The sequence below is a fragment of the Petaurus breviceps genome, unplaced genomic scaffold (assembly GCF_028583685.1).
Source record: "Petaurus breviceps papuanus isolate PSGF00001 unplaced genomic scaffold, PetGlider_PUasm1.0 356, whole genome shotgun sequence".
Taxonomy (NCBI): Eukaryota; Metazoa; Chordata; class Mammalia; order Diprotodontia; family Petauridae; genus Petaurus; species Petaurus breviceps.
Genome location: NW_027186290.1, coordinates 748,905 through 773,059, shown reverse-complemented (window position 1 = coordinate 773,059; position 24,155 = coordinate 748,905). Strand labels below are relative to the sequence as shown.

At 56.4% G+C, this 24,155-nt stretch overlaps 2 protein-coding genes across 4 annotated transcripts in view; one reads left to right on the top strand and one right to left on the bottom strand.

Annotated features, from left to right (window-relative positions):
• ITSN2 (intersectin 2) overlaps positions 1–24,076 on the top strand; it is an 86,394-nt gene extending 62,318 nt beyond the window's left edge. For all 3 annotated transcript variants that reach the window (XM_069097345.1, XM_069097344.1, XM_069097343.1), the window contains 11 exons: positions 7,618–7,739; positions 9,980–10,086; positions 12,155–12,338; positions 17,507–17,605; positions 17,794–17,961; positions 18,778–18,993; positions 19,071–19,192; positions 20,298–20,380; positions 22,751–22,834; positions 22,941–23,114; positions 23,609–24,076. In XM_069097345.1, the coding sequence (XP_068953446.1) occupies positions 7,618–7,739; positions 9,980–10,086; positions 12,155–12,338; positions 17,507–17,605; positions 17,794–17,961; positions 18,778–18,993; positions 19,071–19,192; positions 20,298–20,380; positions 22,751–22,834; positions 22,941–23,114; positions 23,609–23,766 (1,517 nt within the window). In that variant the 3' untranslated portion in view covers positions 23,767–24,076. The remainder of the gene's footprint in view (positions 1–7,617; positions 7,740–9,979; positions 10,087–12,154; positions 12,339–17,506; positions 17,606–17,793; positions 17,962–18,777; positions 18,994–19,070; positions 19,193–20,297; positions 20,381–22,750; positions 22,835–22,940; positions 23,115–23,608) is intronic.
• The window catches only part of LOC138168284 (zinc finger protein 420-like), a 771,269-nt gene that overhangs the window by 644,859 nt on the left and 102,255 nt on the right, over positions 1–24,155 (bottom strand). The gene's annotated exons all lie outside the window — the stretch shown is intronic.

Here is a 24,155-nt window from a genome sequence, read left to right as displayed (position 1 = left end):
CCAGCTTAGCTGGGGGGCAGGGTGCTGGCCCTGGGCCCACCTCCTTCCTTCTCACGACCCTCAACTAATGCTGCCCGAATGCCCATCTGTGAGGAGGCACCAGGGCTCTCTGTGGTGGACTTCCTGTCTTCACAGAATGGAGAGGGGGCCTGTCCAAGCTAGGGGCTGTGTGTCCAGAGGGTGGCCCACAATGGCAGAGCATTTGTACTTAGCCTTGTTAACTTTGGGTGGCCTCTGGGGTCCTCCCAGGTCTTGTGAAGTTAGGGCTGCGGCATCCATTGACCTCCCACTGGCCTTGGACACGTTCTGGGCCGGGCTGGGCCGTCACAAGCAGCAGCTGGCTTCTAGGGCTGGCCGTGATCTAACACGCAGTGATCAGCTCAGACTTTGATCAGCGTCCTCTTCTCAGGCCAGCTCGGGGCCAGCGGGTGGGCACGGGGGTCTCACGGTTTGCACTGCTGGAGGGGAAAGAGGCTATTTGTTCACAAAGGGAAGGCTAACCGTCTCACTGGCTCAGCGTCTTTAAAGTGCAGTGGACTTTCTGACCATCAAAGTATTAAACTGTATTGGAAAGCCTAATAAATGACATTTATGCAATTTTATCATGTTTACAAATGACTGTGCAATCAACTCTGTATGAATGTTAAGGTCTTATCAGGAAGAGTGTCCATGGAATTCCAGAAGTGAATTGTCTCCAAAGAAAAGTCCTCCCTGGCATCCTGACCTAGCTCTTAAGTCTTGTGTGATAGTTATCGGATTGTGCCTCCACGCTGTGGACAGGACTTGAGCGATCCTGCTGGGCAGCCCAAGCCATAGTCGTGCTGTACCGGACAGTGGTCTAACATGGTGCGCACTGAGCCCAGCCAGGGGGAGTTCTCGTGGAAAACGAGCCCCCTCAGCTCCTTTAGAGTTTTTCAATGTCTGGCCCCTGGGGGAAGCAGGCTAGTTGTGGGGGGGAGACCTACACAGCATCCCCAGAGGCTGCCGGGAGACTGGGTCCTAAGGCCCCCCTTTCTCTCCTCCTTTCCGAGCTTGTCTCTGAACCAGCACTTCCCTAGAATTCAGACAGCAACTTGGCTTCAGGGCTGATGTGGGGGCAGAGACCAGTTGAAAACCAAGAATTGAGGTTTGGGTCCCTGCTGATTAACCTCAAGATTTGACAGGACTCCTGCCTCCGGGTCTTCTTGTCTTCCTGGCCATAGAATTGGCCCTCTGTAATGTTTGCTACTAAACTATTTTAGGGTGTCTTTTTATAGCCAGAATCTTGTGGCTTCTCCATGGGTAAACATGGAGAGTGGAGAACGAATGATCTGTGAAGTAGAGAAAGGCCCTAGTTGGAGTGTTGAGGAGAGGCGAGGCGAGGCCCTTTCTCCTGAGGAAGGCCTTGCCGCCCCGAGCGGCCTCAGGGATGTTGTGGGCAGCCGGGACTGGCGGCTGAGCCTGGGCAGAATGGCCTGCTGAATTCAGGGAGTTTGAAGTGAGTGTGGGCACCTGGGAGGAGCAGCAGGGCTCGAAGCTCTATTTGCCAAGTTATTGAAAAGTGGTTTTTACCAAGTTCTAAATACTTGTAAATAGGACTCTTTAGCAGAAGATCCAGACGCTCTGCTCTGCTGGGGGGGAGCGGTAAGGAATGCTGCTCTCGCTGCTGTGATGTCACATGTTATTGAATTGTCGCCAAGCGCTGTTGGGCAACGTCAGGCTGGTGTCTTGTTGGGGGCATTGCGCAAATGCTGGGCATGCTTGGGCATGAGGCCATTTATTTTCTTTGGATTTTTCCTAACTGTCAAATAACTATGCAAGTGTGTTTATTAAAGGGACACAAACCAGCTGATTTGTGTGTGTGTTTCTTTGGCAGCATCCTTGAGAAAGAACTCCTGGGTTCAGGGTTAAGCCCAACAGAACATCCCAGCCCATTGGTCCTTCTAGCCTCTCCCCACTAAGGGTGCACAGGAACAGATCTTTATTGTCTGTCGCCAGAAATTTGTCTGAAGTGATGAGGCTGCCAGTCATATCGCCCCCAACCTTAATCTGTGTCCTTTGCCTTTGGTGGCTCATCAGAGGCATGAGAACACAGCCCAGGGTGGGCATGATCTGTGTCCATGCCTCCTTCAGAAAGGGGCCCAGGAGGGGCAGAGGGAGGCACTTGGAAGGACCCCCCCCACCAACTCCTACAATGATGATGCCCAAACCATGTTCTGGGAATCCTGGTGTTCTTGAGAAATTTTAGGGCCGGTGACAAAGTGTGGGTGTGTCAGACTGCTCGTGGCCGGCAGCACAAAGTGGGGCTCCTCTCTTCAGTTTTGTTTCTCCACTTTCTCTTCTCCTGGGGACCCCTGGGAACAACATTCCTGGCTTGGCTCGGGCAGGTTATGTCAAGGGCTCAAGCATCATGAGGCCCAACAAGTTTGGGAAACACCAAAGCCTGTGGTCCTGCTCACCCTCTGCGAGCCTGGCATGTGACCCACCCTCCCCTGCAGAACAGACTCCGGGCCCCCGGCCCATTGAGTGAACAGTGGATCCCACCTGTTAGGTCCCAGACCCTGTGGCTTGTGGGCATCGCCTCCTTCACACCTGACTTCTCAGGCCCTCTGGCCTGGACTGCTCCACTGAGCTAGCTGCCAAGCCATGCCTTCCTAGCTTAGCTTAGGAAGCATCAGCCCCTCTTTCTTCCACTGTCAGACGCCATGTTACTCCCCAGTGGGGCGAGGAAGGGCCTCAGAGTGCTCTCTGGAGCCTCCCTCACCCACTCTGCCAGCTTGCTTCTCTGTTTACTCTGCCCCCAGCCTGGAATGCTGTGCTTGTGCACTTCTGAGCTCACCCCTCTCTAAGACCATCCTCATGCCTCCTCCCACCCAAGAGCCTTCCTGATACCCCCAGGGGGTCTTTTCTCCTGATTGGTCTGTGTCCTTGTTTCATGCTTCTGCCTAACGCAGAGCCAGGAAGTAAGCAGTCAGTCCCTTCTGGATGTGGTCAGAAAACCCGACTGGCTCAGGGCATCTTTGCCTTTTCTGTGTCCTCAGAATCATGCTTTTTAATACCAAAAATAAAATGCTTAGGATTTCAAAGGAAACCACTTACACTGAAATAGTTCTCAGAATGTTTTGTAGAGAAGAGCTCTCAGACCTGCAGTCTTGACCTAGATGAATGGATGAGTAGCCTTGTCATAGACTCACCTGTCATGACTTAGAGAGACATAAAGTAACTGGCTCTAGGGCTCCCTGAGGGGCATTCTCTTCACTCTTACCTTCACCTTTTATCCATGGATCTGCCAAATGCAGAGTCCGGAAGGACCCCTCCAGCCACACCACGGTCCTGCCCTGCCCCTGCTCCTGCTCTACAAGCACTTGTGCCCTGGCCACGGAAAGCCACACAGGCTTATCGCAGGCCTCTGAGGGGATCCATCACACACCGTGTGACTGTGAGTTCTGGTGGCTCAGGGAGCCGGCGAGCAGAGGCCTGGAAGGACCCTATGGCATCACTTAGAGGGGGTAGGAGCATCTCATATCAAGGATGTAGGAGAAGACGAGGTAAAGGGGGAGAGACGTGGCAGTCCTCAGTGAGCCCCCACAAAGACCATAAGAAGGCCAGACTTGGGCCCTAGGCCACAATGACCACTGGCTGACTGCCTAGTGCAGGGGAGAAAAGCAAGGGTGATCAGTGGAGGGCTTGAGCAGCCCAGCAGGGGGGAAGCCGGCACATCCCCCCCTCCCCCCAGGGTCCATGGAGTTAGGGAAGTGAGGCAGCCAGATCTGCTCTCCAGGAGAATTTCTTGAGTACCTTGGAGGTGACACTGAGACTTTGGCCAAGGAGCTGGACAAGGTGGTGCTTTCCATTCATGCAAGCAAGTCCAGGAGCCAGGAAGGTCAGTGAGGCAGAATGCACAGCAGGGACTCTGTTCTTGGAGCAGAGGGCAGGAAAGCTAGTCAGGAGGGGGTTTGGGAGGCAGGTGTTGGCTGGAGTGCGCCGAGCCATGCCTGTCACTCTGGCTGGCTGTCGTTGGCTCTGTCTGTGTCACAGTCACACGCTCTTCCGTCTGCCTGTGGTACTGCTTTTGTCCTTCTTGATCACGGTCTTTTACTGTCCTCCCTCCTCCCTCTGTCTCTCTTCTCTCCACCCCCACTCCCTGCTCTCTCTCTCTCTCTCTCTCTCTGCCAATACAGACCAGGTGATCGCTTCATGCCTCGGCTCCAGAACTGTGGAGAGGCTAAGACCAACTCCATGTTTGTTATTCAGTCTGGATTGAAAGTTCTTTCTTTAGTCATTTCTAACGCTGTCTCTGCCCAGAACCACAGCCCTCCCTGGCCCAGACCCCTGCTGTAAAATGCGGATCATGTTGGCATGGAAAGGAAGCAGTAAGAGAAATCCTGTTCAAACCAAGCTTATGCTGCCTTTGAGCAGGGTGGGGGGGGGGGGTGAGGCAGTCAGGGTTAAGTGACTTGTCCAGGGTCACATGGCTAAGTGTGTCTGAGTCTGAGTTAAGTGACTTGTCCAGGGTCACATGACTAAGTGTGCCAGTGTCTGAGGCTGGATTTGAACTCTGGCTGCTGCTATAACTACTGGGCCACTGTAAGCAGGGTTCTAATTCATGGTTTGTGGAGCAGACGGGCTCCTGAGTACCAGCAGCTCTGTCCCTAACCCTGTCCTGTTCAGAGTTGTTCCAAATCAAGGCTTAAATGAGACTGAGAAGGCGGGGGGGGGGGGGGAGAGGCAGTGAGGGGGAGAGCCTGCCTCTCAGTGAGGAAGGCCTGCTGGAAATTCAGGCTGCTGGCTGTGTGGGCCTGGCCTTCAGGATTGCCGGGTGCTTGGGGAGAGGGAGTTCCCCCCATGGTCCCATGAAGGCACCAGCCCAGCCTGACTGGGACCCGTGGGATGATGGAGTCTGTAGCTTGCTAGATGTCAGGGTGTGAGTGGCGCTATGACAGGGGTCACCCTAGAGAAAGTGACAAAGCTACGCCAGTGGGAGTGAGCGAGGCTTCCTGAAGTCACTGTGGGGCCCTGGGCGTCCTCAGGTCTGAGCCCAGGGGAGGGCCTTGTCACCTTGTGTCCTCTGCCTTAGCTGGACCCCACCTGGAATGGGATGTCTCTCTAGGGGTGCCACGCTTTGAGGTCAGACAGTGACTAGAATGGGGAAGGATCTGAAAGTGCCGTGGGAGCAGTGTTGGGAGTGGGGGGAGGTATTTAGCTTGAGAGTGGGAAGACTTGGGGAACAGAGGAGGGGCCGGCAGAGCCGACCCTTGGGGAAGACCTGCATAGAAAAGGCCAGCCCTGAAAGAAGATCTGGACCAAGGAGGATCAGACTGCAAGGGAGAACGCCACCGTGGGGAGCCCGTCATGAAAGGCCCAGGGCGCGTTGAGAGGTGGAGGCCTCAGGGAATGCTGTCGCATGGTGGGGATGTAGCTCCACATGGTGGAGAGCTGGGGGGAGTGTGGCAGTGCAAAGGAAGAGGCCTAGACAATGATTCTGTGAAGGCTGGGGAGAAGAGGGGGACAGGCTTACTGACGCATTGTGGGTGGAGCCCACACCCAGGAAAGCCAAGGGCCTACGGGGCGGCCACGTTCTGGCATGGACACAGAAACACCTTGGAGTGGGTGGTCACCAAGAGCTGGGGCGGAGGCCGGGGCCTGATAAGGACCTGGCAAGGCTCGCACGGCCCGACGCCCATTGAACCTCTCTGGCCAGTGATGAAGCGGTCTAAGCGGAAAGAAGCAAGACCACCTGACAGCCAGCATGGGCGGGCCCCAGGCTCAAGCCTGCCATCGCTTCAGTGACTGTTCTGCGTTTGTGTGTTGGCCAATTCGGTGGAATTTTTGTTTGCTTTTTCTTAAAAACATAATTGTTGTCACTTGGGAGACAATGGGGGAGGGAAATGGGACCCTAAACTTGAGCGATGTGAAAGCAGCAGGAGACGGCAGTGGAGACCCAGTTAGTGTGAGGGAGGGGTCCTCCCAGCCTTTCGTTTCTCAGGCTCCCCCTGCCCCTGCATCTCCCCTCCCTCCTCATCTCTGTCTCTTCCTTGGCCCGAGTCTCCCCTCTCCTCCCCCCTTTCCTTTCCCCCTTCCCCGCCTCTTCCCTTTCTGTCTCTCTAGGTCTCCTTTGCACAGTCGGTGCCTCCACTCCCTTTCTTCACTCTGACCTCCATTACTCGAAGGAAGCTTCAGAGTCACCAGCCATTCCTTGATTGTCCAGTCCAGTGGCCTTTTCTCAGTCCTCATCCTCCCTCCTGGGTCCTCCTGTCTGGCAGATAGACTGCTCCTCCTGGGCCTTGTCTTGTCTTGGGGAACAGGGGAGAAGGGTGTCTAACATGTCTTCTCTTGTCTTCTCCCTCTTCCCCCCCTTTGCTTGGGGATCTCATCAGCTCCCACCCTGCCCCAGCCTTTCAGTCTTGTCATCTCCAGCCGCCTTTCAGATATCTCAGACCAGACGTCCAGGACACATCAGAAACTCCACATGTCCGAAACAGAGCTCATCATCTTCCCCCAAACCCTTCCCTCAGACTCCCAGCCTAGGCATGGGACTGGACTCCCCACTCTCACTGCCCGCCCAATATGGTGGGACAGCCTGTCAATTTCCCGTCCGCTTCCTGGGGCAGACCCTCATACCCTCATGCCTGGACTGTGGCAGTAGCTGCTGGGGGTCTGCCTGCCTCCCATCTCTCCCCACTCTCGTCCATCCTCCACTCAGCCAAGGCCCAGCTCTGACATGTGAGACACTCCTCTACCCTGCCTCTGTAAGCTCCCTGTAGCCCCTAGGGTCCAACACAGCTCTTGCTAGCCCGCCCCCTCCCACCTTTTCAGGCTTCTTACACCTTACATCCCCCCACCATATACTCTTGGGCCCCTTGACCGCGGCCTCCTGGCTGTCCCATGAGCAAGACTCTCCATCGCTAGGCCCTGGGCACTTTCTCTGGCCGTCCCCTCTCCCTCCTGGGCTCCGGCTACTGACCTTCCTGGTGTTGTTGAGGGCTCCCAGCTAAAATGCTGCTTCCCCCAGGAAGCCTTCTTTGCCCCTCCCCTGCCTTTCTTTGTACCTTGGGCACTTGGCATGTAGAAGGTGCTGAATAAATGCTTACTGAGGGGGTACAACAGTAGGTCTGTGCAAAGTCATCTGAGGGGAGAGCAGACATCAGCAACTGTGGTGGTTCAGGGAAGTTTTCCCAGGGGTTCACTTGATCTCAGCCGGGAAGGAAGGCTGGGCTTGAGGAAGACGGGGGTTCCAGGACTGGGGGACAGGCTACTGAAACGCCTGGAGTTCTGGGCACAGCTGTCCAGTGGGCCGGTCTGGCCGGGACAGGGCTGGGATGAAGGGAAGCAATTTGCAGGTGAGGCCCAGCCATTGTGACTTTGTCCTGGAGGCTGCAGAACCACTGCCGAGTTCTGCCCCGGGGAAGATGTGGTCAGCCGCACCCTTGCCCTCTGAACACCAACCATGGGGGGGGGGGGGGCAGATCAGAAGGAGGTGGTGGCGCGGAGTGAGCGTCCAGACAGGGAGGGCCAGCAGGGCCCTGGGGGGTAACAGCCTCCCTCCGCCCCATGACCTTCTACTGCAGGGCGGCCTGGGAATGGCCGGGCTGGGGAGCGCACCGCTGCCGGACCTGACTGTGTGTGCCCTTTGCGCAGGGTGTGCCGATCTCCAGAGCCTGGACACCATGGCCCCGATGGAGAGAAAGAGGCAGGGCTACATCCACGAGCTGATCCGCACAGAGGAGAGGTACATGGACGACCTGCAGCTGGTCACTGAGGTGAGGCCCCAAGGGGAAGGAGGCAGCCAGAGAAGGGAGGGCAAGGCCGCTGCCTTGGGGCCCCCAGCCCTTGGGCACAGCCCTGGCGCAGCCAGCGCAGGAAGGACCGCAGCGGTGGGAGCTTTGTTGGGTCCAGAGAAGCCCACAGAGAACCTGGGTTCGAATTGCTCCAACTGCCCATTAACCCCTCAGCCTCAGTTCTGAACGTGGTAAAATGAGGAGTTGTTCAAACCCAGCTTCAGACGCTCACTAACTGTGTGGCCCTGGGCAAGTCACTTCCCCTCTTCTGCCTCTGTGTCCCGAATTGTAAATTAAAAAAAAAAGAGAGCTTCTCCCCCACCCCCATCTCTCAGCCCATCTGCCCCAGGTCGCTTCCCTGGGCCCCCTGTCACCTTCAGGTAACTCGCTGGCATTAGCTCGGGAGCCCCTGGGATGCCCATCTGCCCGCCTCCCTCCAGCCTCCCGGCGCCACAGTCCGGGTGAGGCCCGGCTCCCCTCCTCCCTTCGGCCTCTGAGACTCAGGCTGCTGGCAGCTCCTCCTGAGGGAAGGGGAAGAAGCATTGGTGCCCCGCGTCCAGTGTAGCGGGCTTTCCAGGGGCCTTTCTTCTGCGTGTCTTGTATTTGTTCATGGACGCAGTGAATTCACTGAGGGCAGGCAGGGCTGGCATCATGGAATGCGTGCTGCTGCACAGACTGACCCAGAGGCCTTCGGAGCGGGAGAGAAACGTCCTCGGGGCTGCTTGGGAAGGGCAGGCGGGAGAGCTTGCAGCTTCTAGCGGCCCGAGGAGGAGACTCTGCCGTGCCCCCTCCCCAGCCCTGGTCCAGCCTGACCCTCTTCCTAGGATGGCCCTTTAGGTGCGGGAGCGCCGTCCCCAGAGCCTTGCCCCGGCCCCTCTTGTGGACCACTTCCTTCTTCCACTCTGGAATCCAGATGTGGACATCCTAGTGCGCGGGGGCCCCCTTGTCCTGTTCTCCTTCTTGGCCCTCCGTGTCATCTAAGCAGCCTGACATCATGTGTGCTTCTGGGGCCGCCATCACTGTCCCGTCCAGGGTTCTTTGAACCCAAGAGTCAGCATCGTATTCTCCAGCCACGGACGCCCTGTTGCTTCGCCCACCGTGCCGCTCTGTGATTAAGGGCCTACTGTGTGCCCGCACACACGCATCCAGACACCTCCTGCCCTTGGACAGTGTCCATTGACAAGGACACAGCAAGACCACAACTGTTTCTGTTTGGCGCTGGGACCTGGGAGGTTCTGAGGCGGTTCTGCCTATCGGGGGCAGCCTTGAAGGAAGCCGCTCTGCCATGTTCACTCCCTCCAGGAGAGCGCCTTTGCCCCCTCGCCCCTGGCTGGTGGCCTCAGTGTTGCTGGCCTCGGCAGGTGGGCCTTGGAGGCAATGAGTTTTCCTGGGCGTGGCTCCCATAAAGGCCTAGGCATGGCAGCCTTTGAGAAGCCTGCGCCCTCCCTCTCCTTGTCTTATCTGGCCCAGGCCCAGGCGCGAGCCCTAACCCCTCCCTGCGAGCACCCCTCGTTGTCCTTCGGACAATGAGTGGGCAGGCCCACCCTCACTTCTTCCTGACTGTTCCCCTTTCCGAGGGCCACATTTCCCCATCTTTGGGGGATCTTTGGAGGGCAGAGAGGCACTCCCCTGCTCAGGACATGACTCTTGGGCAGAAGGGTTACTGGCTGGGCAGGGAGGAAAACTGGCTTCCCTGCCCCAGTTCCTTGGATGTCACGTCACAGGATCACTGCCTCTTGTCACCACCAGCTTATCGCTCACAGCCACAGCCCTACGGTCACTTCTCCCGCCATGCCACGAGCTGGCCCAGCCACTTTCTCATCCATAAACCGGAACAGCGCCCTTCCCTTCCAGGGTGGCTGGGAGTGCCTCAATGCTTGTTTCTTTTCATTCCTTGTGGGGCACAGTGTGACCCACACTGCTGGCTGGTCCCGAGGTTGGCCTCTCTTTGTAGTTTAGGAAACAGCACCAGGCTCAGGGAGACCTGGGCTCAAATCCTGCCCCAGACACCTATTCCCTGGGGGATGCTGGGCAGGTGACCCCAGCTTCATTCTCTGTATAGTTAGGACGTTGGGCCAGTGACCAGGGGACGTCATGCGGCCTGTGGTGGGGTCTGCCTGTGGGCGATGTGGCCTGAGGCTCTGTGTCCAGGGCCAGAAGGGGGATGGGTCTGGACACAGTCCAGAGCCTGCTCCCGCCAACAGACTTCTTGCTGTCTTTAGGTCTTCCAGAAGCCCATGGCCGAGTCCGGCCGTCTGAGCGAAGGAGAAATGGCCTTGATCTTTGTCAACTGGAAGGAGATCATTATGTCCAACACAAAACTCCTCAAGTGAGTGGACCTGATCCCCAGCCCCGCCTCCACAGCCCTCTGGGGTCCCCCAGCCCTGCCCCCACTGCCCTCAAAGGGTCCACCTTCCCTGTATCCTCAGACCCTAAATACCTTGTGGAGCCTGAGCTAGGGAGTATGAAAACATTGAACAGCGGTCAATGGATGTTGCTATATGTCCCAGGATGAGCTATATGTGTGCCTGTGTGTGTCTGTGGGATGTCACCCAACTTGACCCATACCTTGACCCTGCTTGATGGTGAGGCTGGCCGGCATGGGGCACTGCCTTCTGGTCTTGGGTCCCTCCAGACTGTCCGTCCCCACAGTGACCGGCCCAGCTGACTTCTTGTGTCCTTGTCACTTTGTTACTTCCTTGTGTCTGCCGGGCTTGCAGACTCAGACTTGGATCTCTGTGCCCAGGGGCAAGTCCCTGGACCCCCTGGGACCCCCGTAGTGGACCCGCCCCTTGTTCTTGGCCACACAAAGGGCCTCCTGGGTATCTCCATGTAAGTGGGGTCTTTGTGTCCCTCGCTCCCTTGGGGCGGGGAGCATGGGAGGGCCCCTTGTGGACAGCGTGGAGCGTGGCTGTGGTTCCTGGCCTTATGTGTCTGCAGCGTCCACCTTGAGCGCTGTTCTCCCAGAAGAGAACCTGAGTCTGGACCTGTCCCTTTCGAGTGCCCATCGTGGGCTCCCCACATCCCAATTTACAAGTGTCCTCAGACCTCACTTCCACAGTCATGACTGTGTGGAGTGTTTGTGGGAGGTGGGGTCCAGGGCATGTCTCAGGACCTGGTTTTCTGTGTCCGGGTTCACTGGGCTCCTCGAGGTGCGGGTCCAGACTGTCTCCGGGAGTCCCAGGGCTCCTGCCCTGGTCTCTCAGGGAGCCCCTCCCCTCAGACAGCACACTTGGGCTTTGCGGAGGAAGGTGCTCCCTCCCCTCCCAAGACCTGCTTTGTCCCTTTCTTGGACCAGGCTTGTTTCTTCTCTACTCATGTCATCTCAGGGGGGCAGGATAAGCATTTCCTAAGCACCTGTGTGCCGGGCTCTGCACCCTCTCACTGAGGGTGTCGTTAGGAGACCACACTCAGGCAGATGTAGGGGACATGTCTCACCCAGCTAAGAGACTGAATTTGAACTCCCAATTCTAGGTCCAGCTGCGTAACAGCTAGAAATGGGAAGTCTTAACATCTTCCAACAAGGCCCCCCGTCATTTTGGCCCCCTTTTATCTCCAGGATCACATACAAAATACTCCCTTTCTGATGCCCCGCCTCTGCTTCTTCATGCTGGGGCCTTCCCTCTCTTGGCCATCCCTTGTCTGCTTGTGTCTCATCCGCCCTTGGACTGTGAGCTCCTTGGGGGCAGGGCCTGGTGCGTCATCTGTGCGTATGGGCAGGACATGAGGCAGCAGCCGTGCAGGTCAGCCCAGAGTGCTGGGCAGAGGGACCTTTCATTAGGAGAAGCTGTGCCTTGGCCAGACCCCAGCTGCCATATTGTGGACAGTAAGAGGGCCCCAGGCTTTGAGTGTGCATCAGTCAGGTGAAGAGCCTGGGGCAGGGAGGGAGAGGCCCACTTGTCCTAGTGTGGCTGGGGTGGGGGGCAGGCCACTCCCCCATCCCCAGTGCAGGGCTTCTTGATGGGCAGCTAGCCCTGGAGGACTGATTCTCATTCAGCCTAGGGTTTACCCGAAGCCCCTTTGCAAAGTACATTGGGCCTGACAGACCGCCCCCCCCCATGCCTCATCTCTGGGGAGTCCAGCTCCCCCCGCCACTTAGAGGGAACTTTAGGATACCTGGAGACCCCTCCTTCACCTGCAGACTTCATTGCTGGGGTTTCCACAAGTGCCAGTGTGCACATGTGTGAGCACACGAGTGTGAGTGCATATGTGTATTATGGTAGTGGTATGAGGCCAGAGTGTGTGGGCGTGTGTGAGCTGCTGCTCTGCACATGTGTGTGCATGTGTGATTGCCCACACATGTGTGTTCCGCAGCCACGGCAGCAGGGCCAAGCTGGGGAGGGGGCAGGAGAGCCTGGTGTGCCCTTGTAGACAGTCAGCTGGCGGGCTCTCTGCAGGGCTCTGCGCGTGCGGAAGAAGACTGGTGGCGAGAAGATGCCGGTGCAGATGGTCGGGGACATCGTGGCGGCCGAGCTCTCCCACATGCAAGCTTACATCCGCTTCTGCAGCTGCCAGCTGAACGGGGCGGCCCTGCTTCAGCAGAAGACTGATGAGGATGCAGACTTCAAAGAGTTCCTGAAGGTAATGCCCAAAGACAGCCACCTCCCCCACCCTGACCCAGGTCACAGGCTTCTGTCTCCTCTCAGCTGGGCATCTGCCCCGGGGCAGGCGTTGATCCAGGGCTTAGTGAGAGGCCTCCCCAACACACACCCAACAAAACTCAGCTTGGGCAACCCAGGCCCAGATCATGAGACTCCAAGCCGAGTGCAGCAAAGACCTGTCGGCAGGAGGATCAGGACTGGAGGGCCCAGCTCCTCCCCCGAGGCTCGGCCCCCTGCTCCCATACATACTCTGCCACTCAAAGGCCCAGCAGATGTGGAAGACAAGACTATGAATGATGCAGGAAATCATCTCACAATGCTCAGGTCAGGCTATCAAGCAGAGAGACTGCAGGACACCAGCAGGGGGAAACCTGTGCTCCTCTCCACTGGGGCTCACGATTGTCAAAATATAAAGACAGAAAATGATCTCAGCTCAGAATAGTGCAAGGGATAGGGTGCTGAAAGACCCGAGTTCAAATCCAGCCTCAGATACTCATCAGCTGTTACCTAGGCAAGGCTTCTCACCTCAGTTTACCCTAGGCTCCTTCTCTGTAAAATGAAGACAACCTTAAATCACTCGCTAGCTCACCAAGGAGGGGCGGCCAGGTGGCTCAGTGAGTAGAGCGCCGGCCCCAGAGTCGGGATGACCTCGGATGAATCCGGGCTCAGACACTTAGCACCCACCCAGAAATAACTGGCTGTGTAGCCTTGAGCAAGTTATTTAACCCCAATTGCTTAAAAAAAAAAAAAAGAGAGGAACATGGGGGCAGCTGGGGGGGCGTGGTGAATAAAGCATGGGCCCCGGAGTCAGGAGGACCTGAGTTCAAATCTGACCTCAGACACTTAACATTTACTAGCCATGTGACCTTGGGCAAGTCACTTAACCCCAATTGCCCTGCCCTCCCCCCTCCAAAAAAAAAAGAGAAAGGAGCAAAGGCATATGGGGTGGGGGTGGGGGGCAAAGAATACCTCCAGTGAGACCTGAAAAGACAGAGAAGAAATATCTGTGGTCAGTGAACTATAGCCTGGGCCAGCTCCTGAAAACTCAAGAGGCCCATGATGCAAAGAAGGTGAAGAAAAGGTTACTTGGACTGGCAGCAGAGGCTCAGGAGCATGACCGCAGAAAAGGGGTAGAAGAGACCACTGAGGATGCACGAGGAGGCCATCAGCCACTGTGAATGTCTCCTGCCCTGCTGAAAGAGCGTCCAGAGGACAGAGGGTCCAAGACACAGCACATGGAAAGGAGCTAGAACTCAGACTTCAGCATTCACCAGCCATGCTCTCTGAGCTTAGGCAAAACGGATGTTTCTGGGTGTGGTCGCTGTGGCAGAAAGGAGATGCTGAACCAGAAATAGGAGAGGGCGCCATAAGCCATGGCTGGCCAGGAAATCTATGGGTCCAAGACTCATTGCTGCAAGAGAGAGCCTCACCCAGAAGGATCCAACAAAAAGGCCACCAGCCATCCCATGCCTTTGATGAGCTCAAGGCCTGGCATCCTTGGGAACTGAAGAATGGGCGAGCATGATGACTGAGCCCCACCCTGTGGGCCTTGGAGGTTACGGGGGCAGTAGGTACACTGCACAATAAGAGAAGGGGAGTCGGGGGAGAGGAAGGGAAGGGAACCCTGAAGCTACATTTTAGACGGTGCTCTTTGAGGGGCAGATCCAGCTGAGCTTCAGAGACTCTCCTCTTGTACAATGCGCCTGTGGTTGTGGAAGAGGTGATGAGAAGCCAGCACAGCTGGGTGGCTTCAGAACCCAAGAAGTAGGCAATCAGTCACAGTTCAGGCAGTGACCCCAGGAGCGGAGCAGAGCAAACACCTTGGGGTTCAGATTCAAAGAGACTTTGAGCTCCAAGGTGCTAACTGAGATCATCAATACCTTAAGCAAAGCCACTGGCTACAAAATCAACAGCCAAAAATGAATAACATTTCTGTAGTAATAACAAAATCCAAGAGGCAGTAACAGAAGGGAAATCCTGTTCCAAATAAATGCAAAATGCATAAAATATCTGGGGCAGTCAGGCAACATGTGGAACTCGATGAAATAATAACAAAATGGATTTGATGAAAGAAAGATCAAAACATCCAGGGAAATAATGGAAGAGATCATGATGAAGGAGAGAGAGCATTTTCATGGTTATCAAGACCGTCCAGTATTGGCTAAAACTTAGAAAGATAGACCCAGTGTTCTGTAAAATAGAAAACATAAATTACTTAGGAAAGAATTCTCCATCTGACAAAACCTGCTGGCAAAATTGGAAAGCAGACTGGGAGAAATCAAAGTTAAACTCACACCTTTCACCACGTTCCATAATAATTCTACACGGATATATAACCTTAATATTAAGTATGCATGATAATTTTACTAGGAAATACAGAAACAGCTTTTAATCTTTAACATTTTGCAGCTGTGTGTGGGAGATATATTCTTAGCCAAACATGGGCTAGAAGCAATTACAAATGACAAAGTAAAAAATTTAATTACGTGAAACTGAAAAGCTGCACAGATAAAACCTAGGGTAAAAATGGAAGTGGTTGAATAAGAAAAAATCTTTGTATCAGATTTCTCTGATAATGATTTGATATCCAAGATATGTAAGCAGTGAGCAAACATACCTACAACTAAAGGCAGTTAGATGGCTATCTAGCACGCTGGTTCTAGAGTCAGGAAGACCTGAGTTCAAATCCAGCCAAACACTTCCTGCCTGTGTGACCATGGGCAAGTCACTTCATCTCAGTCTCCCTCAATTTCCTCAGCTCTAAAATGGGGATAATCACAGCACCTGCCTCCCAAGGTTGTTGTGAGGCTCGGATGACATATTGATGAAGCGTTTAGCCCACAGCTTGCAGGTGGTGCTGTATATCTTCTCTTTCCCTTGGCCATGATCAGACACAGGTGATAGGGGAATGAGGGAGCCACTCCAGTTCAGGGGAGAGGACACCCAGGAGGGTGTATGCATGCCGCTGACCATCCACTGGGAATTGGATTGCACTGGAATGTCACGCCCTTGTAACCTTTGTCATGGTTTGCAAACAATTTGATGACCAGTTGAGAGCGTGCAAGAACATATGCCCTTTGTCAGAATTGGTCAGAATTACATCGGAATTGATATAATTACTGCACAAACACTAGAATGGTTGGGTATAAGATGATTTTGAATTGCTGCAGAAACAAGCTTATGATCTTCAAACACATACATGCTTTTTGTCACAGAGGAAAATGTATTTGTAACATGACTGGGCAGTCAAGGTGCAATTACGACTTTTTAGTGAGCACTTTGGGGTCCGTTTTCACCACCACCACCCCACCCCTGGAGCTTCATAGGACACTAAAAGGGAACTTAAAACCTAGATAAGAGATGGAAACATGTTTTCAACTATTTAAGAATTAGAAGAAAATGACATAAGGTATTTTTCTGTTACAGAGGGGAGGTAATTTTTTTTTTATCCCACAAATACATGCAATTATTAGGGACAGGATAAATGTGTTTGTGGTAAAAAAAAAAAAAAATTTTTTTAGAGTCTGTACAACAAAAGGAAAAAATTAGAGAAAATGTATAGTGAATATGACTTTATCATCATCACTAGCATTAACCAGTCCTTGGAAATTTGTAAAGTGCTGGACATTGGTTACCTCATGTAATTGTCACAACAATCCTGTGAAGTAGGAGCTGTTCAAAACCTGCGAAGGTGACTTATCTCACAGAGGAGAATCAGCCAAGCAAATGAGCAGGTTTCAGAAGAAAAAGCACAAATTAGGTTCAGCAGATCAGGGGAGGGGAAGTTTTTCTACCACTTAGTTCACTGAAATGAATTCAGATGAAATAGTTACAAAGGAAGTCGGATAAATGGTATTGATGTTCAGTATTAAGTTTGTAACAACTATTTACAATAATAAACATTTCTGGAATGACCTGACCACATAAGGGCAGGAGTTGGCCGGAAGACCCTGAATCTGGGTGAGTGCACCCCCTCTCCCCAGCAAGGTTTGCCTCTTTCCCCCACCCCCGCCTCAGGACTCTCAGGTTTTTCTACAGGGTTAGTTAGGGTTTCTCTCCAATGCTTTTGACTCATCAAACCCTCATTCTAAGTAGGTTCTCTGCCCCCCACTAATGACTAGCACCCCAGTTCCATTGAACTAATTAATATCAGTTTTTACAAGGGGATATTTACATCAGAAATGTATCAGTAAGAAAACCACAAGATGGGCAGCTAGGTGGCTCAGTGAGTAGAGCACCGGCTCGGAGTCAGGAGGACCTGAGTTCAAATGTAGCCCCAGACACTTAACACACACACCAAAAAAAACTAGCCATGTGACCTTGGGCAAGTCACTTAACCCCAATTGCCCTACAGAAACAAAACAAAAAGAAAACCACAAGCTTTTCTCCAGCACCTTAGGCAATGTGCTCCCCCATCTCATCCCAGCTCAGTCTCTGGTGAGACCATTTTCTGCAGAGCGTTGATCCCCCTAGTTCACATCGCAACAGCCTCAGCATGAGAGGAGCCCTTGTCTTAGCTACTGCTGGGCTGGGTCCACGTGGTCACGCCCAGATCTCTTGGTGGCCTATCCTCTTCCTGAACTTTCAAATCTCACAAGGCTGTGGCCTCCAGTCTCCTTCCTCTAAAATGAAGGAAGCAAAGCCCATGTTCACAGGTCACATGCTGGCCTCCCAGGGATAAAAAGTCTCTCCCCAGACTCCATCCACCACAGCAAAGTCTCATGAAGAGGCGGGGCAAGATGCCCTTTGGCACCACTGGCTCCAGCTCTGTGAGCCTGCCATTGCCTCTGTGGTCACCAGCCAGGTCCAGAGCCTTTCCTTTCCATGGTGTTGCTGCCCTCAGAAGTGGGCACCCAAGAATCCCCTGCCCTGGGCATCCTGGAGAAGGTGGGGCTTGGGGGCAGTGCCCTGTCCTGCTCCCCTTGGCACCCTGCACAGGCCGGGTGCATTGCAGCTTCGGCCACAGACTGAAATGCTGCCACTGGTCATTATTGCTGTCCTGGGGCTGTCCAGTGTGGCATTTTTCTCTAGCTCCAATTCGATTGGGGACCCAAACCCTTGCTGGAACATCAGAGGATAATAGCTGTGCCAGACAGGAGCTCTGCCACAACCTGTCGCCCTCTGTCTTTGTTCTGTGACCTCTTGTAGAGACTGGCCCGAGACCCTCGGTGCCAGGGCATGCCACTGTCCAGCTTCCTGCTGAAGCCCATGCAGAGGATAACACGCTACCCACTGCTGATCAAGAATGTGAGTCCTCGGGGAGTGGAGGGGCAGGGTGGTCTGTCCAGCAGCGAGCGAGGCCCTTTGCAGGCCCACAGGAGGGGAAAGGGAGAGGAGAGCAGCCTTGGAGGTTGGGAGCTACTCCCCTGCGGCGCCCAGCCGGCAGAGGGCCCTTCCTGCACACTGACCTGCCTTATGGCCCTGCCTATCCCTAGATCCTGGAGAATACCCCAGAAAGCCATGTGGACCACTCCTCCCTGAAGCTCGCCCTGGGACGCGCAGAAGAGCTTTGTTCCCAGGTCAACGAAGGGGTCCGCGAGAAAGAGAACTCGGACCGCCTGGAGTGGATCCAGGCTCACGTCCAGTGTGAAGGCCTCGCCGAGGTGAGAGAGGGGCTCCTGGGTCGGGCTGGGGGCCGGAAACTCCTGCTCCCCAGGTTGGGCTGCCCTCAGGAGGCTGGTCACACCTGAGCTGGGAGGGTCACAAACTGACCTAGCCACTGCCCTGGAGGCAGCAGGGAGCTGGGGGGCGGGGGGGTATTTGAGCAGGGGACTCATGCTTTACAAGGATGATTTGGGAAAGTGGAGGCTGGTGGGAAGTCACTGCACTGTCTAGACGAACCGAGGCCCTGGTGAGCCTAGAGCGGTGGACGAGAGATGCCGCGGAGGCAGAAATGGTGTGGTGCGGCCCGCTCAGTGGACAGCAAGGTCGGGCGAGAGAGGGAGGGCGTGAGCCCGGGGATGGAGGAGGGCTGGGTGTGCGCCTACACGCCTGGCCGAGGAGGTGACTGTCGGACCCACCGCCTCTGGTCAACGCGTGCGAGGTCAGGGGCGATCGGGAAAGGAGACCGCAGTGTCACCAGACCCACAGACGGAGGCGGGGCGGCGCTGCTAGGGGCCCGGCCGGGGAGGGGCCAGGAGCATTCTGTCCCCTGTCCGCGGCCCTCACCGCTCGTCCTAATTTCTGGTGGCGGTCACTGCTGATGCGCGGAGAATAATCACGGGCATTGTATGGAGGGCCGCCGGCGCGCCTCACAGCTCCCGGGGCAGGCATCATGGGCACACACGTCCAGTGGCCAGAAGCGCTCGGCCATCGGAGCCCCGGGGAGGCTGCGGGGTCAGCCAGGCCCGGCCCCGGTGGTCAGTGCAGAGGTGCGGCCTGTGCACAGCGGCCCTGGCCACCGCCTGTCTCTCTTGAAGCAACTGGTCTTTAACTCGCTGACCAACTGCCTGGGCCCTCGGAAGCTGCTGCACAGCGGGCGGCTGTACAAGGCCAAAAGCAACAAGGAGCTCTTCGGCTTCCTCTTCACCGACTTCCTGCTGATGACCCACGCGGCCCGGCCCTTCCCGGCAGCCGCGGGCCCCGAGAAGCTCTTCAGCGCCAAGTCCAGCGCCCAGTTCAAGATGTACAAGACGGTGAGTGCGTCGGGAGCTGCGGGCGCCCCGGCCGGCCGGCCGGCCCCCTGCCCCGCTCACGTGCCTGCCTCCCCCAGCCCGTCCTCCTGAACGAGGTCTTGGTGAAGCTGCCCACGGACCCTTCCAGCGACGAGCCAATCTTCCACATCTCCCACATTGACCGCGTCTACACGCTGCGAGTGGACAGTATCAACGAGAGGTCAGAGCCTTCCCCCTGTCCGCCCTTCCGTCCTTCCCTCCCTTCGTCCGTCTGACTGCCCACCTCTCTGTCCATCCATCTGGCCGACTGTCCATCTGTCTCATGTTACATTGGTCAGTCCCAGCATCAGCATCGGCTTTTTGCAAAGTCCAGCTGCTAGAGGGCACCGTAGAGCTCAGAGCAAACAGACCCGGAGTGCAAAAGATCTGAGTTCAAATCCTGTCCCAAATTCTCACTAGCTCCTTCCCCTCTCTCTGCCTCAGTTTCCTTATCTGTCAGATGGGGATCATACTAGCCACTGCCTCCCAGGGTTGTTACGATGATCCAGTGAGATACCATTTGTAACATGCTTAGCCCAATGCCTAGTATACAGGCGGTGCTCCATAAGTGCGTGTCCTCTCCCTCTGCACCCAGAGCTAGCTGAGTCCCATGGGTGTGCCTTGTGGTGTCACAGGGTGATTAGAAAGTGCTTCAGGCTCTGCACAGAGACCGGCCAGTGGCATTGGAGGGAAACCTGGAGTTGTCATTGCTAAGCCCTTCCAACCCCACGCATGCCCGTGGCTCTGTGAGGTTTACTTCACTTCTGTCTCAAGGAGGACTGGAAGCTGGGACTGTTTACAGATGAGGAAACAGGCACAAGGCAAGGCAGTGAGTGGCTTGTCTGGGGTCACACAGCCAGTCAGTACAGAGGCTGGGTCTGACCCCAGATCTCCTGGCCAAGTCCAGAACGCCAACTTCCAGCTCCTTGGCCAGAGGGACTCTGGGCCTGGGAGGCCGGTGAGTGCCGGCTCTGGAGGTGGGGAGGTCTCTGTCAGGCCCCACATCCTACCCTCCACTCTGTGTCACGGGGCATCTTCAGAGACCCTCCCAGGCCAGGCACCTGCTGCTCAGGGGCCCAGCTCAGCTGTCTGCACAACACCTTTCAGAATCTGGGCGGGGCTGCTCTCAAGGGGCCTCCCCCAGGGGTCCCTCCCACAGTCGACCAATGAGGTCAGGCACTCAGCACTTAGGCAGAAGTGGGTTATCCAGCCGCTGGGCTGAGAGACAGGCTAGTGACCTGCCTGGGCGTGGGCCCCTGGGTCCCCATGCCCTCTCTGCCCCCCAGGACAGCCTGGGTTCAGAAGATCAAAGGGGCTTCGGAGCAATACATCGAGACAGAGAAGAAGAGGCGGGAGAAGGCCTATCAAGGTAGGGCTGGGGCTGGGCAGGCTTTGGGGCAGGGGGACAGGGGCAGAGGGGGAGCAGAGGTGGGCTGGGGGGCCCTCAGGGTACAGGGATGATAGGATGGGGGGCTCTGGGGCAGAGGGGGAGCAGAGATGGGCTGGGGGGCCCTCAGGGTACGGGGATGATGGGGTGGGAGGGCACAGGTGGGCTGGGGGGCCCTGGGGCAGGGGGCAGCTGCTGTGAGTCTGGAGGAGGGGGGGTGTGACAAAGTAATATAGAACTCCGAACCCAAAGAGGAGAGTTTCTCTTTTTGCCTCTGGGAGCATCAGGCTCCCTCCACCTTCCAGCCCATCTCCCATCTCCATGCATTTGCACAAGCCTAGCCAGCCCCCTCCCCAGGTTACTGTGGATTGATTTGGGTGTCTCTGTTTCATCCCCCCAGTGGAGACAATGTGCCATCTCTCACTGTCTCCTGGTACCTGTCCAGAGAATGGTGGGGCCCAGGAGGAAGGGGAGGTGTGGGAGCTCACTGGGGTACAGTGGTTGGAGAGGCTGCCAGTGCATAGCAGAGGGGGTCAGAAGGAGCTGAGCTCAGGCAGGAGCGAACATCCAGAGAAGGGGAGCAGGGCAGGGGGCAGCAGAAGCTGTTAGAGCCAAGACAGGCGGGTCCCTTCTTGGGGTGTGAGGTTCACAACAGTCATTTTGGGGGGGATAGGGATTAAATGAGTGCCAGGGAGAGAAAGATTGAAAGCTTTTATTAGGCACCAGCTGTGTGCCTCCATATGTGTGGAGGAAGACAGTCTCTATCTTCCCTCCAATTGCTGATGTCCTGACGGGGGAGGACCACGGAACCTCAGCATGGGGACTTTGGAGGCCTGGCCTGGGCAGGAGTGGAGGGGAAGGGCTCAGCCCTTGTCTCTCTCCTTTCCTCCCCTGCCTTACATGGGGGGCTTGGGTGATCTTGGGACACGTCCTCCTCTTCCTCAGCCCCCAGGCTTGGCCCCATGACCACCGCCTCTTTCCCCCTCGGCCGCACACTGGGTCTTTCCATGACCTTGTTCCATTTCCCTCATTAGAAGTGCTGACCATTCCAGCTCTTCGTAGGCCTCAGTCCTGTCTCAGGCCGTGAGTGCCCAGCCCGGCTTCACTCTGACTTACCCACCTTGGCGCTAGGTGGCCCCCTCGCCCCCTCGTCCTGGCAGCCCCCTTCTCTCCTGGTCCCGGGCTCCCGATGCATGGATGACCTTCTCCTCCCCGGGACTGGGCGACCCTTTGGTTCCACCCCCGTTACACAAGGGTCCTTTGTCACCAGGTCCCTCCATCTCAAAGCCCCCTCTTCTCTTCCTTTAGTCTCTACTGGGGCCCTTCCGCCTTCTCCAGCCCACCCTGTCTCTTGCCCATACACACGCCCCAAGGCTCCCCCACCCTCCACCCCCTGGAGTCCCTGCTCTTGTCCTGACGGCGCCTCCCTTTGACAGCCAAGGCTGCCTGCGCTCTCCTTCACCCCCTCTCTGCTCGGCCTGTCCATCCCCCGCCCCCCCACTCACGCCCGGAACCTTCCACAGCCGTCCATGTTCATCCTCTCCTCCACCTCCAGTGGGGTGCGCGCCCCAGCCAGCTCTGTCCTGGGCCCCCCCAGACATCTCAGAGTCATCCTTCCCAAGCCCAACCTCCTTTTCTCCCAGGTCCAACCCTCTGCCACATGTTCCTATTTCTGTCTGGGGTGGGCGCCTGCATGCACGTGTCGGCGTCCCCCACCCGTCCCTATGGTCCAGGCAGTCACCACACCTTGTTTCTGTCTCCTCTGCTTATCTCAAGACCACCTTGGACCACCCTCACCACCTCTCACCCCACTGCACCAGCCTCCTCACTGGCCACTCCAGGCCAAGCTCCACATGGGGCCCAGTGCCTGTCCCATGCCTATGCCCAAGTGGCTGTCCTACTCAACACACTCCAGGAAGACCAGAGTTCAAATCCAGCCTCAGCCCCTTCCTAGCGGCATGACCCTAGCCAAGTCACTTAACCTCTTTGGGCCTCAGTATGGGGAGTGGTGGTGGGGCTCCCATGGGATCTCTGCAAAGCCCTCAGTAGGCGCCCCATAGAAATGCTGTTATCATCTCTGCCTTGTCTGGGGAGACTCTGGGTTGGGCCGGCTCCCACAGCCCCCGCACTGACTGTGCCTCCTTTCTGCCAGGGCCTGGCACACAGCGGGGGCTTGGAAATGCTCTGGGCTTGACCAGCTGGATCTTAGAGGAGGGGGAAAATGGGGTCAACTCGCCCCCCAGTGCATCTGTGCCCCGAATCTCTTCGGCTTTGGGGGGCCATGTAGCCGTCTGGTGGGCCACTCCCATTCTGGGGGCCTCCAGTCAGGCTGCCGCCTCCGCTTCCTTGCAGCACGATCCCAGAAGTCCTCGGGCATTGGCCGCCTCATGGTCCACGTCATCGAGGCCTCAGAGCTCAAAGCCTGCAAACCCAATGGTGAGTACTGAGCTCCTGCCCCCCCCCCCATATGCAGAAGGGCTGGCGTGGGCCAGGGCCCCCCACAGCCCCGGGCTCCCATTCATCCCCACTTTGTCCTGTACAGGTAAAAGCAATCCCTACTGTGAGATCAGCCTGGGCTCTCAGAGTTTCACAACTCGGACCCTGCAGGACACCCTGAGCCCCAAGTGGAACTTCAATTGCCAGTTTTTCATCAAAGACCTGTATCAGGATGTGCTCTGCCTGACCCTGTTTGACCGCGACCAGTTCTCTCCAGATGGTGGGTGGGGGCTGAGGAGTTGGAGATCTGGAAGGCCGAGGCAGGGGGGACAGAGCCAGGGTTCAGGGGGCTGAGATATCGGGAGGCCGAGGCAGGGGGGACAGAGCCAGGGTTCAGGGGGCTGAGATATCGGGAGGCCGAGGCAGGGGGGACAGAGCCAGGGTTCAGGGGGCTGAGATATCGGGAGGCCGAGGCAGGGGGGACAGAGCCAGGGTTCAGGGGGCTGAGATATCGGGAGGCCGAGGCAGGGGGGACAGAGCCAGGGTTCAGGGGGCTGAGATATCGGGAGGCCGAGGCAGGGGGGACAGAGCCAGGGGCGGGGGGGGTCCGACATCAGGAGGTCGGGGGGGCGGGGGTGTCGGGAGGCCGCGGCAGGGGGGGGACAGATCGGGGGACGGCGCAGAATGGCTGGCCGTGGCCACCCATGTGGGGACACTTTGGGGCTCACCATCATTTGCACAGAGACACAAGGGGCTTTGCTGTTTGCTTGCCAGATTTCCTGGGTCGAACCGAAATTCCTGTGGCCAAGATTCGGACAGAGCAGGAGAGCAAGGGGCCCACTACTCGCCGCCTGCTGCTGCATGAGGTCCCCACGGGCGAGGTGTGGGTCCGCCTGGACCTGCAGCTCTTTGAGCAGAAGACACTGCTCTAGGGCCTGCGCCCGGGTCAGCTGTGGCTCCCATGTGTGGCCGGGATGGGGCAGGTCCCTTGGCCAGGAGCCCCAGGAGGGGAGATCCTCATGCTAGGACACTCTGCTAACGTCAGGGGGTCTTAAAGAGGGGGGAAAGAGTTAACCTTAAATACTGTGACCTCTAATGATGTGGAAAATATTTTTTGATTTGATTTTCTTAAGTGTAAATTATTTATGTAAAATGCTTTGGTTCTGCACCTTTCCATGGGACGTGCATCTTAAAGCTTTGGCATTGCCAACATGTACAGGAAAAAAATGTTTGTGGACAGAATTCTTTGCAGTCAGGCTGGTGTGATGGGGGTGTGAGGAAGTGCAGGAGGCTGGGCAGGGTGGGGGAGCAGGTAGGGTAG